This window comes from Podarcis filfolensis (genome assembly GCF_964270895.1).
Source record: "Podarcis filfolensis genome assembly, chromosome: 16".
Lineage (NCBI taxonomy): Eukaryota > Metazoa > Chordata > Lepidosauria > Squamata > Lacertidae > Podarcis > Podarcis filfolensis.
In genome coordinates this window covers 16,897,535-16,913,102 of record NC_139620.1, presented here as the reverse complement: position 1 = coordinate 16,913,102, position 15,568 = coordinate 16,897,535, and the positions used below count along the sequence as shown (strand labels likewise).

At 48.1% G+C, this 15,568-nt stretch overlaps 1 protein-coding gene across 15 annotated transcripts in view; it reads left to right on the top strand.

Moving 5' to 3' along the window:
* Positions 1–15,568, top strand: part of PC (pyruvate carboxylase) — a 269,742-nt gene that overhangs the window by 68,842 nt on the left and 185,332 nt on the right. For all 15 annotated transcript variants that reach the window (XM_083589358.1, XM_083589350.1, XM_083589351.1 and 12 more), the window contains 2 exons: positions 281–398; positions 1,546–1,697. In XM_083589358.1, the coding sequence (XP_083445484.1) occupies positions 281–398; positions 1,546–1,697 (270 nt within the window). The remainder of the gene's footprint in view (positions 1–280; positions 399–1,545; positions 1,698–15,568) is intronic.

Genomic DNA, 15,568 nt, shown 5'->3' with positions numbered 1-15,568 from the left:
AAGGACCCTGAGCATATTGCTTGCTTGCAAGAATAAAAAGTGTGTGGGGTAGGGTGTGTGCAAGAAATGGATGGGTCTTACAGAATCTCTCATAAGAGGGATTAGATGCTGAGAAGGCAGGGGAAGTCTGAGAAGGGGCATCAGTGACAGTCCCCAGCTTTCCTTCCATCCTCCCTCCCTCCGTCTTTCATTCTGAGGCCTTGGACAGCCAGTTGCAACAAAAGCATCCCACCTTCCACTCACTTTAACTGCAGATAACACCATTACCATCTCCCTGCAGGAGCTGGAGGAAAACTACACCCGGGCTTTTTCGGAGGCTCTGTCCGCATTTGGGAATGGGGCTCTGTTTGTGGAGAAGTTTGTGGAGAAGCCAAGACACATTGAAGTCCAGATTTTGGGTATGTTTGTGTTTCTTAGGTGAACTGCTGGCAATGAGGGCTGATTAAGGACTATTTCATGTGCCCCTTCCTTTCTTTGTTTCAACCCAGGCAGAAGTGTGCTGTTGCCACAGGCAGGGAGGGAGACAATTTGTCTGGAGGGTTTGGGGCAAGTCAGTACTTCTGCTCAGCTTGCTGAGTTTATTTCCAACTGTTCCCATTCTCAGGGTTCAAGGAGGACAAAAGCATCTTTAAGGCAATAAATAAGTGTGTGTGTGTGTGTGTGTGAGAGAGAGAGAGAGGGGGGGGAGCCTAGTTCACACATCACTTTAAACCACAGATAACTAAACTATGGTTTAAAGGTGAACACACAGAGTTCTGGTGTGTTCTGCTATGGGGCTAAAATTGTGGGCCCTTCACTCCTCCCCTGCTCCTGCTGCTGGTGGTAATTAAGTCATGGTCTGGCTAAGCGTTATATCAGAACCCAGGGCCATAATTTTAGCTCCAAAGCACCAGAACACTGTGCTTTTGCATTTAAACCATAAATCAGCTTACACATGGCTCAGCTATGGTCAAAGTGATGTGTGAACGAGGCCAGAGAGGAAGATATGCGAAAACCAGGCCTGCCACCCAATTTAAAGAAGTCATATAATTGCATGAACTTTAATGAAGTGATTAATTGATTGGTGTTAATGAAACAATAGGTCCGAAGGGAGCTGAATGTTTTGTTATAAGATGGTGCCAGCTGGTGCCAAACTTGGAAGGGGCACTATTTCCTTTGAGAGAGAGAGAGAAAGAGAGAGAAGAAAGGAAAGGAAGGCTAGTACTTGTATTAATGTGAAATAAATATTGGTATTATTAAACAGTGCGCTTCTTGATTACTCAAGGGTGCCTTGTTAGTCTGTCTACAGGCTTGCTTCTTCTTTTTTTTTTTTACTTGATTAATCCAACCAATTAGTTTGCTTGCAAGCTATATTCATAAGAACATCAGAAGAGCCCTTCTGGATCAGGCCAATGGCCCACCTAGTTGAGCAGCCTGTTCTCACAGTGGCCAACCAGATGCCCCACTGGGAAACCAGCAAACAGGACCTGAGCACAAGAGTAGCACACCCCCACCCACCCACCATGATTTCCAGTAAAACCTCCCCTCTGCTCCTCCCTTGGGCAGGTGACAAATATGGGAACGTGGTGCACCTGTACGAGAGAGACTGCTCCATCCAGAGGCGGCACCAGAAAGTTGTGGAGATTGCACCTGCCGCCCACCTCGACTCCCAGCTGCGCTCCAAACTCACCAACGATGCCGTCAAGCTGGCAAAGCAGGTGAGAGCTCCAGAGGACAGCCATGTTCCTTTGTTTATTGCATTTATATTCCAACTTTTTCTCCAAGGAGCCGAAGGTGGCGTACATAGATCTCCCCCCCCCCATTTAATCCACACAACAACCCTGTGATGTTGGCAAGGATGAGAGACTAGACCAATATAACCCAGCAAGCTAAATGGCTGAGTGGAGATTTGAACCCTCGTCTCCCAGGTCCTAGTCTGACGCTCTAACCACTACACTACCACTGGCTTTCTGTTGGGAACACTGCATCCAGGCAAGAGTGCCCTCCATTTTGACCATCTCGGGCTACAACTCCCATCCCCTGCAGCTAGGATGGCTACGTTCTCATCACCCTCAGCATCCTATGGATGTACTGCCTGGGACTGCTGGGAGTTGTAGTCTGAGATGGCCAGGCTGCCCGAGGCTGATAGGAGTTGCAGTCCAAAATGGCTGTGCTGCCCGAGGCAAGTGGAAGTCGCAGTCTAGAACATCTGGAGGGCACCCAGTTGTCGAAAGTCTGATCCAGACAGTATATGGTGGGGAGAGAAGAGCCCCAATTTTGATCCCGTTCTAAGAAATAGGGAGAGGGCTTACTGGAAGGGACATGCTTGGCATACAGAAAGGTCTCCAGACACCATCTCTGGCATCGCTTGTCAAAAGGGTCTCAGGGTTGAGGAAGACCTTTGAGACCCCAGAGAGCTGCCGCCAGTCAGAGCAGGGCCGCTGAGGTAGATCCATACACTTTCGTGCGTTTGGGTGCTTGCCACTGTGTACAAGCACCAGCGTCCTGGGGGAGAGGGATCCTGCTATCACTCGCTCTTGACTGGCAGCCTGGGCTTTTGCGAGACAAACTAAAGTGGCTTCTTGGCCAGGTGCCACCTCTGGGCCATGCATTTACGCTGCTGGCCAGCTCATCTGCAGAGGGATGATGGGGACTCTGCTGCCATCCAGCACCATCTGGATTAATTGCTAAGCCTGCAGCTGAGAATCTGGCAGCTGCCCCCAGAGGGATGTGGGGAGGGGAAGAGGGGGGAGGAGAGAGGAGAGAGGAGGAAGAGAAGGAGGAGGAGGGCTCTCTGGTCTTCCTGGGTTGTGGGAGGTAAAGCCACGCCGTTGCCTTGCCTTGCTGTGAAAGCGCTGCAGCCATAACTTGGAAGTGTCATTCTAGTGTTGATGCATGGATAGGTTTTGAAAGATGCATTTTACCAAACGGTGGGGAGAGGAGGAGATGTGACATATTGGTCATGCTGCCAGCCCCTGCTGTTCTGTGCTGGGATTTGAGCCTGAGCGCCCAAAGGCTCCCAGGATCTGGGTGCACAGATGCTTGCCTGCATCTCTAGAGCCGCAGGAACCCTGTTTCTACAAGGGGCATGTGTGGTCTCTTTTGCAACCGCTGAACCTCATTGATAAGAAGACTAGGAAGAGAATTCAGGAATTTTAGCCTCTGTCCTTCTCTCCCAATCGCTGATGGCAGATCTCCTGGCTTTCAGCTGCACCCTATAATCCATAAAAGAGAAGGTCTGCCTCTTCTCCTGGTTCACAATTCCCTGTCTGGTCCTCCAACTCTATGGTAATTCACAGAGGAGAAAGAGGGGATGGTGGGAAGAGACAACTGAAGAGAACAGACTCCCTCGAAAGGTGGTGGACTCCTTCACTGGGGGCTTTTAAGCAGGGGTGGCAAGGCCTTTTGTCACAGCTTCTTCAGTTGCGATTCCTTCATTTTAGCGGGTTGGACTAGATGACCCCTGGGTTCATCTCCAACTCTACAATTCTGTAGATTGGTTCCATCCTCCCAGCTTTTTCCGCTTGGATCAGTCCCTGAATATGGAGCTAATCGGCTGTCTGAACATCACTGGTGCCTGCGAGAGAAGCTTTTTACAAGCCCCTTCCCAGGTGAAGCAAAAGAGCTCCTGAGCTTTCAATCAAAGTGATGCCCCCATCCCTGGAGGTGCCATTTCCCAGCAAAGACTTGGCCTCTGCTCTCTCCTGACTAGGACACCGGCAGCACAGGGAATTGAGTTCAGTGGCTCATGCCAGAACAAAGTAACACACACACACCTACCTCTGTTTGGAGCTCCAATAAGCTGCCTGGGAGTCTCTCTATTCAGCGGCTCTTAAAGGGGATATAAGTGCATCCGTAGACTCCTCTCCCCAATCTGTGCCACAGGTTTCCTTACAACTTGCCCTCCACGCCAGGGATGTGAGCAAGTCTCCCTGTTTCTGTTCTGTGTCAGTGCTGTGTGTGCTTGGCCCTCGGACTGTTCTCTCCCAGCAGGACTGCTCTGGTGTCCTTAAGGAATATCTTTCCCAGCCAAACAATATTTTGGCTTCAATGAAAAAAAGGAATGCTATTGTCCAAAACCCGGAGAGCCACTGCCACCCCGTGTCGGCAGTACTGAACTAAATAGACCAATGGTCTGATGTAGTATAAGGCAGCCTCTTCCGTTCATATCAAGGGCAAGTTAGAAGTGGACCGGCCAGGTATCTGGCAGCTTTCAGGGAGGGAGAGTGATGTTCTTTGCTGGAACAAGCGATGCTTAAAAGGACCTTGGCCATGCCGACCTCACTTTACAGCAGGGAGATGGATGTGTGTGGGTCTTCACTGTTGTGAAGCTGTGAAGCTATTGGGAGAAAAGGCTGAAGAAAGGCAAGGTTTGTTTGTGTGTTTGGCCTTGACATGTTTCTGACAGAGGTGCAATTATTATTATTATTATTATTTCCCAGCATCCTTTGCAAGTGTGTCTTCTCATGCCTGCCTGCCTGTGTACAGGCATGGACCCAGTTATGCTTTTGTTTTATTTACCTCTTCTGACCTACCGTGTGCAAACAGTGTGTGCCATCTTTGTCGGAGACCTGGGAAGACAGAGGAATTCTCTCCCCACCCAGAGCTCTGCTCCTCGCACAGTGACAAGCGACAGGAAGGCACAGAGCAATTAAGGGAATGAGCACACCGGCGTAATGAATTGTACAGGAAGCAGGCCTTTTTTAAGGAGATGAGCTGGAGCTCAGTGGCAGAGTATCTGCTTGGCAATGCAGAAGGCCCCAGATTCATTCCCCAGTGGCATCTCCCAAGTAGGGCTGCGAGTGACTCTTGCCTAAACAGTAGACAGTACTGAGGAAGATGGGTCAATGGTGTTACTCAGCATAAGGCTGCTTTCTATTTGCTTCTGCTCCCCTCCCCATTTTTTTTGTATGGTAACAGCATATTTTTGGGATGGGGGGAGGGGACAGCTCTGCAGAGAACCAGGTTGGCAGAAGCACCATTGTTGCAGCCAGAGTTCAGGGCTCGAGTCAACTCAGCTGAGGAACGTTTGGGAAATGGGACTTGATGATCATTTATTCCAACCCCTAAATTAATGCCGAGTGTCAAAATGAGGCAGTGGCCTCTGATTCTCTGCATGATTGGCAGGCTCTTCCAGAAGTCTTTCAGCACCCTGTCTCAGCAGCCGGCCAGATGCTCAAGGAACCTTCCCGTCAGAGCAGAAAGGCAAGGGTCCTCCCCAGCCTTTCACCCCCAGTATTTGGTATTCTAAGGTAGACACTCTCTGTACATACAGATTCCATTTTGCTATGTTGGCTAATAGCCGCTGAAGACTTCCTGCTCCATCGTGCATTTGTCTTATCATTTTGAAAGGCTTTTAGCTCCCAAAGGAAGGAAATTCCATCCTTTTGCATTGTGCGAAGAAGGACCCATCAGTGATCTGAATTCTAGCATGCTGAGAGCAGAGAGAGGAGTCTCACTCTTTCTCTCTTCTCCCTAAAGACCAAGCACAAAGGGAATTGGGATGGGGGAGGGGGAGAAGAGCATTCCTGTCCACTGATTCTCAGCGGAGTGTTTCAAGGTCAGTTCACCATTAGCAAGACCAAACGGTTGATGCAAGATGTTGTCAGGAAGGTGAGGCATATATGGAGGGTGTTTAGCCAAGGGATCTCAGTGGCAGCTCCGTGTCCCAAGGCAGTAGCTCAACAGGGGCTTGCAGGAGGTGTGTGTGTGTGTGTGTGTGTGTGTGTGTGTGTGTGTGTGTGTTGCCTTCATGTTGCACTTGCAGTTCTCTTCGGATCATATGGCTGGCCACTATCATAGACAGAACACTGGGGCTTGGGTCTCGTCCAGCAGGGCTTCTTAAGGAAAATCTTTCCCAGCTGAACAATATTTTGGTTTCAATGTAAAAAATGAAGTAGAACCACCACCCCTATTAAAAAAAATGGCAGATGCTGCATTCAGGAACCACCTTTGCTGGGCCTTGCCAAGGTTTGCTCCTGTCCTGTCTCTTGCTTGAAGATGCAGCGCCTGGACTCTCTTGGCTGTATTATGGCTGAAGGCTTTATTACAGAATTCACCGCAATGGCCAAATGTTGATCGGCTTACAAGGTGCACAAGTCAGCAGTTATATTGAAGCTCTAAAAGGTTCCTGGCTAGGTGTAAGCTAAGATGTTGTCCCAATACTTGGCACTCCAACTGAGCTCCCCTTTTGAAGAGTGTGGCAGACTGAGACATTCACACGGTTCCTGTCCTGAGCCTCGGGACTGGGGAAAGCAAACTGGCATTCCTGAGAGTAGCTTGGGTCTATAGCATCAAAGAATTGTAGAGGTGAAAGGGACCCCGAGGGTCATCTAGTCCAACCCCCAGCAATGCAGGATCCACAACTAAAGAATCCCTGACAGATAACCCTCCAACCTTTGTTTTAAAATCTCCGATGAAGGAGAGTCCACCACCGTCCGAGAGAGTCCGTTCCACTCTCAAACAGCTCTTAGTACCAGAAATTTATTCCTAATGTTTAGTCTGAATCTCCTTTTCCTGTCATTTGAATTTGTTGACTTGGGTCCTACCCTCTGGAGCAGCAAAAAAGAAGCTTGCTCCATTTCCCATCATCTCACACTCTTTTCCACGCTAAACATACCCAACTCCCTCAACCGTTCTCCTTAAGGCTTGGTTTCCAGACCCTTTATCATCTCAGTCACCCTCCTCTGCACACCTTCCAGCTTGTCAATATCCTTCTTAAACTCTGGTGCCCAGAAATGGACACAGGACTGCACGTGGGGTCTGACCAAGGCAGAACAGAGTGGTACTATTACGCAGCTTGATCTGGACACTTGCCCTGCGACCCCATCCTTTAAGGCAGAGTTGCTGCAGCCAACCCAAGCCATGCCCACCACTGAGTCTTTCTGTGCCTTTGTCAGGTGCTTTTGCCTGGCTGAAATGTACCTTTGAACTGGGGCAGTGCCTGGGACTTGGCATCAATGGAGGGGTGCATGTGTGCAGAAACCTGACGCTGGCATGGCCAAAAGTTGGCCCACTGCACAATGGCGAGAGTCGCATCCATTGTGCCACCCACTTTTGCTCCTTGTTGAATAAGGGAACCGTCATATCTTGAGCTTTACAAGGTGGGAATAGATTAAAAGGTAAAACAACCCCCCTGCCCAGGAAAGAATGAGGGGAGTCAAGATCAGAATTCCACAAAGGGGCAGGGAGGAGTTGGACTGATTCCTAATCCTGCTTCCAGTTGGACATCTCGTTTATTTACCTGTGGATACCCATCCCTCTGACCTGGCCCCAAAACTGTGCCTCTGTGGCGTGCTGGTCACTAGAGGGCAGTGTGGTTGCTCCTCAGACAGACAAAGCTCCTCCCTTGCCTCTCCGCCCCCCTCACAATGCTCCTATACCCTTAAAATGCATTGCTAAACAGCTCCAGCAGGAAGATCCATCCACTCTCCCCCACAAAGACACATCCTTCCTCCTATTTTTGTTTAAATGGCAGCATGGGGGGGGGGGAATGGACTGAGCTGCAGCCTTGGCTTGAGGGGCAAACCGCACCCCTGAAACCTGGAGCAACAAACCCTCTCAACCTTGGCTGTATTAATAAAAACTTCAGGGTGTTATATATGATTGCCAGGATCAGCTGACTTGGAGCTGCTTGCCCCAGTGACTTAGAGGCTGTTGGCGCTGTGGGTGATAGCACTTCGTAATCTCTCCCTCCCTCCTTCCCTCTCTCCCTCCCTCCTAATAGTTCTTTGGGGGATTGTGGGGATGGGGGGGGAGAGAGAGAGAGACTTGAAGCATAAGTAGAACAGCTGGATGGGAAAGACAAGACAGCATTATTTCTTTAATTTGCTGCATTTAAATCCTCCCGATTCTGCAGCAGAGCTCAAGGCAGCACCCGTGGTTTGTGTGTGTCTGTTCCCAGACTGTCTGTTCCCTGGCCAGCCTCACTTACATGTTTGTTTAAAAGCATTTCTAAACCACATAACATTTAAAAATCATCTCTATGCATCACACAATAGAAAAGAAAGCAATAAGCAGTATCTTTAAAAACAAAACTCTGCAAGAACATGAGTAGAATCTGCTTGATCAGGCCAATGTCTAGCATTCCTGTTCTCTCAATTCCCAACCCAGATGCCTGTGGGAAACGAGCAAGCAGGATTCGAGCACGAGGGCACTCTCCCCTCTGGTATTCAGAATTTGTCATTTGTCATTATTTACTTACTTCATATACTGCCCTTTATCTGGGGATTGCTTCCCCTCTCCCCCTTTTGAAGACAACGTTTGCCCATCTCCACTTGTGCAGCATCTCATCTGTTTCCCAAGGATTCTTAAAGATTTCAGGCAGCGGCTCTGAAATAACACCTGCTGGTTCTTCCAGCACTCTGGGATGTAATTCCTCTGACCTTGGAGACTTGAACTTATTTAAAGCAGCCTCTAGTTAAAAGTTTCTCTGAGAGCAAAGCTGGGAAAGATCCTGACCCCTCTTATCTAGAGATGACTAGGATCAGATATCGGGTTTTTCTGACCCAGCAAGCTTCAGGTTAGAGTGGGATTTTGAACCCAAGGTGAGCCAGGTCCAACCCTGGCACTCTGAACAACGGCACTCCATGCAACATTTTTATTTATTTTTAATTTGTTCATACAATTTGTATGCTGTTTGATTGTGTTAAATAAAACAAAAACCACACCAACCCTCAAGGTGGTTTACAAAGAGAATAACATTACCAGTAAAAGGAGTAAAAAACCAACTCTTTTAAAACTTTCAAAAGATAAAACCAGCAATAAAATAAAAGCAGATTAAAACACATGCCAGCATTCTACATATCTGTACATACTTACATATCTAGGTGGACTTGTCTAAACAGAAATGTCTTTAGCAGGCACTGAAAATAGTACAGTAAAGGCTCCTGGCTGATGTCAATAGGCAGGGAGTTCCAGACTGTAGGTGCTGCCACACTAAGAGATTGATTTCTTATAAATGCAGTGTTTCCTAAGAGAACGGGCCAAGGAGGCTGCAATCTGAATGTCTCTGATGGTGGAGGCAAAGGGGTTGTGTGGAGTGGGCAGGAAATGGAGAAGCTTGTCTGGTGAGGAATGAATACAGGCAAATGCCACTTGGGCTCTCCTGTCCTTTAGAGTGTGTGTGTGGGGGGGGTGAGGATCAAGTAGATTTGGCATTAAAGCGAGAGCCATCATCTGTGTTCTCCACACTGTTAACATTTTAGGCTTGCTTTTGAAAAACAGCTTGAGTTGGGTTGTCAGGCATCCCCCCCTTCTGGCTTGCCAAGTCACATCCGGAAGGCGCATGACCTGGAAGCTCCTTTGCAATGGCAAAGCCCTTTTCTTTCCTAATTGGGCTTTTGCCTTTGATTCCCCCCCTTTCCCCCTGTAATCTGCAGCTTGTTTTCGGGCCTGCTTTACCCTGCCTGTCTTCAGCTTCCCAGTTTTCTGTCACTCTCCAGGCCCTTCTCAATCCCTTGGGTACTCGCAAGCTGGCAAAATCTCTCTCTTTCACTTTCAGGGCTGCCAACAAACTATCCCATGGCTCCGCCTGGCTAAGCCCACATATCCAGGACTGACATTTGGTTTGCCACTTTTTTGTGGGGGGAGGGGGAGGGGAAGCACTTCTGTGTCTTGAAGGCAGAAGGTCTCTGGCTTCCATCGACTCCAGCCAAAACAGCCATGCTGGCTGGGTCTTATGGGAGTTGTAGTCCAGAACGTCTGGAGAGCGTCTGACTTAGATGGCGAAGCAACTGGGCAGGGAACAAGCCTTGTATGCAGAAGGTCTGCGGTTCCGTTCTCAGCATCTCTGGTGAAAATGAAAGAGCCTGGTGAGGCCAACGTTGTCATGGCTCCTGTGGTGACAAATGAGAAGGAGCGGTCCTGGCAGGATCCACCAGAGAGAGAGGAAGTGTCGAAGGAGATTGAGGAGACTGTTGGCGGGGAGGGTGGTCAAAGTAGCCCACCAGGAGACATCCCTGCCCAGTTGCTGCTTCTAGATGCCCCAAATGCAATTCTTGAGAAAGGGGGTAAATGCAGTATTCACTATAGCACACAATTCAAAACTGCACTCAGAAAACATGGTAAAGCCTATGCTTGTTTGATTCCTTGTTTATTTCTAGATGCAGGGTGCGTTACTTCACGACTTCCCCCTTGCTCTGCTACAAGTTCCCCAGGCTTTAAAACATGTAACTCATAATGAGACAAGATAGAAATTAATGTATGTATATATTCTATTGTTAGAGACAACTCCATTCATGAAGAAGGTTCGAAACAAGTTAAAAGCCTGGGGAACTTGGCTTATAAGTCTGGGGAACTCAGTGTGGTTCAGAGCTGCTGCTGCTGATGCCTCCTCTGTCACCTCGGACTTGGAGACACCAGCATAGCCCACCAGAGAAAGTTCCCGTTGGCTTGCCCTGCCTAAAGAAACATCCCAATTGTCACACTGAAGTTGTGCCTGCCCTGCTCCTTTACCGTGGGAGACAAGGGAATGTGTCTCTTGCTGGATCAACTTCTCAGCTTGCTTCACCATGAAGAACACCGTTGTGCCATTGGACCCTATTTTGCTCCATACCATGCTGGAACCTAGAAATCTGCCTTATCCTGAGTCAGACCATTGGTCCATCTAGCTCAGTATTGTCTACATGGACTGGCAGGATTTTGGATTCTCCTCGCCCTACCATGGCTTGAACCGGGGACCTTCTGCATACACAGTGGATGCTCTGCCCCTGAGCTGAGGTCCTTCCTCATACCATTTTGAGCATTTTGGCAGTTCTTCATCCTCCAGTGAGAGCCGGGATGCTTAAAAGACTTGCTTCTGCACTGTTGACTGTGTGGCCTGTATCTTGAGTTACGTACATGCTGATTTTTGGAATGAAGCCTCCGGGAATTCTTGAGCCGAGAGTCCGAGGACTATGCCTGAGAGCTGGAGCCAAATGGAATCCCCATCCAAATAGCTCTTGAGTACAAGCTGGCAGCAGCCCAAAGACCCGACAGGCCTTCCTGCCATGCTTATGGGCTTCCCTGCAGCACCTGGCTGGCTGCTGTTGAAGACTGCTGGGCTTCAGTCCAATTCACCAGGGCTCATTGGAGTGCAGAAAACTTCAGATTCCGCCTTCAGTATCTTCTTTTAGAACTCAGGTGGGAAAGCTAAAGCCTGAGGGCTCCATCTGGCCCTCAGGCTAATTTTGTGCAGGTGAGGGGAGGTCGGAGAGAGAGAGAATTGAAAAGGATGGAGCGGGGGGGGTCCCCCCTGCAAGAAAGCAAGAAAATTGGACCCCTGTCAAGGGTGATCTTCACTCCACAAAGCAACATTCAGGGGAGATTAAAGAAAGCCCTTCTTCATTCAGTGTGCATAGTTAGACTGTGAAACTCACTCCCACTGGACTCAGTGATGACCACCACCTTGGATGGCTTTGAAAGAGGAATAGATAAATTCATGGAAGAGGAGGTTATTGGTGGCCATTGGCCTCGATGGCTGTGCTCTGCCTTTGTGGTCACAGGCAGTAACGCTTCTGAAGACCAGTTGCTGAAAACCACAGCAGCTCAAATCCTGTATGCAGGATTCCTAGCAGAGGCATCTGGTTGGCCATTGTGAGAACAGGATGCTGGACTAGATGAGCCATTGGCCAGATCCAGAAGGCTCTTCTGTTGTTCGTACCTGCCGGGTGTGGTAGAACATGAAGATGGAGAGAGGGAGAAGGGGCTGTTTCCCACAAACCTTTGACTCCTTACTCTGCCCACCTATGGCATTGGCTTTGCCCACCTCTAGCACATTTTCCTGAGGGGATGCAGCCCTTAAGACAAATACAAGAACAACAGCGCCTTGCCCTTAAATGATCTTGGGAGTTGCGGCTGGCCACCTATGTTGATAGGAAGTTGAGCAGACAACTTTGAGCTCCACCGGGATGCTTCATGTTTTTTAACCACCACGGTCTCTTCCTGTCTGTCTGAATGTCTTAGAAAATAATGTCTTAGAAAATGGGACAGCTAGAAGGGCAGAGTCTCAAGGCTTATTTTGGAGCTTTTCTGTCAAAGGAAAACGAGGACAACCAAGCAGACTGGAAAGGCTGCGATAATGGCGTCAAAGCCGCCGGAGCAGTGATGAAGACGCACAGAGGCAAGGACTCAGCCCACTGAATGCCGCCGCTGCCTACTTCTGTTGAAGTCCCCGTCTAAAGGCAGAACAGGAAGCCACACTTAAGGTACGCTGGAGCACAGCATCTCATAAGTGGGCGAGAAAATGTCAGACGTACCTAAAGCTGCCAGTCAGGATTCCAGGGGCAAGAGGAGTTTTGGATTGCTATTTTGGAGTGTTTAAAAAAACACACACAAAAACCCCTGGTTTGCAAATCATATTGAGCTCAAGGTGCGCAGTGAGGCAGCCAAGTTTGCTGATGATACGGAATTGTTCATGGTGGTTAAAACAAAAGAGGGATTGTGAAGAGCTCCTAAAGGATCTCCCCAAAGTAGATAAATGGGTGGTAAAATGCAGTTCAGTGTAATCAAGCATAAAGTCATGCACATTGGGGCAAAAAAGGGTCTTAATTTCATATATATGTCTGTGGGGTCTGTACTGGCAGTGACTCGCCAGGCACCAGAGGAGGTATTGTGTCAGCCCTCCTCACCCTACATGACACCTGATGATGAATGGTTCTGTGTTAGTTTCTGAAGATGCTACTCTTCTCACTTCATATTATGGAGACCTGAGGGAACCTCAGTGCCTAGAAGGGCCTTTTACCAACTACAGCATCTGCAACATCTGCAATTGTTGCTGGACCAGGAAAGCTTGGCCACAGTGGTTCATGCATTGGTTACTTCAGAATTGGATTACTGCTGTGTGCTCTGTGTGGGGCTTCCCTTGTCCCTGATCCAGAAGCTGCAGTTAGTGCAGGTTGCTGCAGCATGATTGCTGACAAGTGAGACCCAGTCAGCGAATAACATCTCTGCTCAGAGATCTGCACAGGTTGCTGATTTGCTATTGGGACAAGTTCAAGGTGCTGCTATTATTCTATAAAGCCCTTAACTTGGGACCAGTTTACCTGCACGATCGCCTTACCCCATATATGCCCACTCAACCACTTTGATCTGCAGAACTGGCACTGTTATAGGTGCCTTGTAATACTGTACTTGTTCCACATTTGTAAGAAATTAGTCTTTTAGTGGGGCAGCACCTACATTCTGGAACTCCCTGCCTCTGGACATCAGGCAGGCTGCTTCATAGAGCTCTTTTTTCAGTGCCTAAACATTTGTGTTTAGACAGATCTCCTGAGGCATGTAGAATATTGATGTGTGTTTTAATCTGTTTTTAGATTATCATTAATGTTCATTATTTTTGAAATTGTTTTAATTCATGGTTTTAAAACTGATTTTACAGGTAATTTTGTCGTTTTCTTCTTTTTGTAAAGCATTTTGGTGTTGTTGTTTTTTACAATCAAGCAGGTGATGATAGTAATATTATCTTTTAGGGAGCCTGTTGGCAGCTAGAATCCACAGCTGATACCAAGGAGTTCCACAGACCTTGGAAATTGCCCTTAATGGATAAATTAACACAACAAATCCATTCTTCAAACAGTGGCCCACAAAGAGACAGTTTTGTCGAATGTTGGTTTCTGTTTATTTCACTGGCCACTCAGGGCTTGTCTCTGAAACACATTTCAGCTCTTTGCAAATGGTTTTGGTCAGATGTCCTGACTTCAACAGTCTCTGGTATAACGGAAGCTAGATAGTTTCTGATCATATTTGTTAGCTTCTGATCTGGTCTTCCTAAGGTTGTCATAAGTGCCCATTGTACATTCCTTCCCCTACCCACCCTTCCTGTTTACTGCCTGGCTCACATTCTGTTTTCTGTAGTAGTAGTAGTAGTAGTAGTAGTAATAATAATAATAATAATAATAATAATAATAATAATAATAATATAATAATAATAATAATAATAATAATAATAATATCATGGGTGGCAGGGTTGTGAAATACATTTGCCTGGGATAGTGGAGGCCTGCTGCTTATCAGAACAGAAAGTAATGATATTGGATTAGACCAGATGAGTGATATTTGGCTGCCTCCATGCCTCATGCTTTCAGAAATTCCCAGGTTCAGTTTCCTAAGCAAAAGGGTCACAGCTCTGATGGCTATCCATCAGAACAGATTGTGCCGAGTTGGGCACAACAGGCAGCAATGGTGAGGAGAGGGGTGGCGCCAGCTTGGAGTTCCTGGAAGGTACAGTGATATACTAATGCTGTAACCTTGGTGGTGACCTGATCCATGGTGATGTCTACCACCAAGGATGATGGAGATCCATAGGCTGGGGTTCTGGAGCAGATGGGAGGATAAGATCAGTTCAGGGCCTTGGACAGCGACCAAGGTGCTGCTTTGGGACCATGGACAGCAGCCCTGCAGTTGTGACCGGAAGAGCATGCTGTCTCATCTGGGGCCTTGTCTTGGGCCTAGAAAGCACAAGTCTGAATGGTTTACTGCTTGTCCCCTGCTTTCTAGACATTGGTCAGGTGGGTTTGCCACTTCCCTGCTAATTTCCCCTGGAAAACCCACTCTTCAGTGCTAAATCAGAGCAAACATCAACCTGGCGAAAACTCAATTGACGTTTGCTCTGATTCAGCACTAAAGATTGGGTTTTCCTGGGAAATGTGGATAAGCCCTGGGTCTTGGATTGAGTCTGGGCTTTATAGTCCGGGCTTGGTATTCAAGACAATAGCCCTGCCCCCTAACTACATCTGTCCAGCTAGGAGGCTGGTGCCTTTTCTTGCAGTTGGTACCTTTGTCCTCTCAGTGGGATTTCAACAACAACAACTCTGGGGAAAGAAAAGAGCCCCCAAGTTTGACTTCTTGGCAGCCTTGAAAAAGTATCAAAGGTGTCCTTCTTGTCTGAATTTCTGGACCACTGGACCATGTCGGATTCTCAGGTGACTGGTTGCTTGATACACGAACTCCCTCCCATGGAGCTGCATCAGCAGCTCCAAGAAGAGGCAGAAGGAACATCTATAGTCAGATGTGACCGAACTCACCCAAGGAACAGATTAAGGTGCTATTTTTACACTGTTGCTGCGCCATGCATTTAAATCCCTGGGGTGGAAATTGAGTTTTGCGACTCAGCAGAGTGGGAATAGAGTGGGAATAGACATGGTTTGGTGCCCTCTGGGGGCGGTAGGTTGCGACCCCCCAAGCAATTTCTTCCTCTTGGCAAACACCTGGTTTTGGCAGGGAGGAAGAATAACTCTGCTCAAGGTTTGCTCAAGGGAGGTTGTAGAAGGATATCTTGGAAGGGTTGCCATCAGTAGGCTGCTTCTGAAGTTGCCGCTGTACATGCAGTGCTCCTCATTTCGATTTTCACATGGCAGCTGGTACCTCCCGAGTTCTTGTGCATTTTCCTCCTGTCCTTACTGCTGACTGAACAAAAACCTGTCCTTTGTTCAAAACCCAAGCTGCTGGTCCTCATTGTTGCGTGGAATTTTGCAGAATGTTTCCCAGTGATCAGAAACATGTGAGGTCCTAGTCTGTGATCTGGTCACTGAACTCTGCACCAGCTTCAGTTTCTGAACCTTCTTGAAAGGCAGCCCCACATATAATGCATAGCAGTAGTCTAACCTCAAGC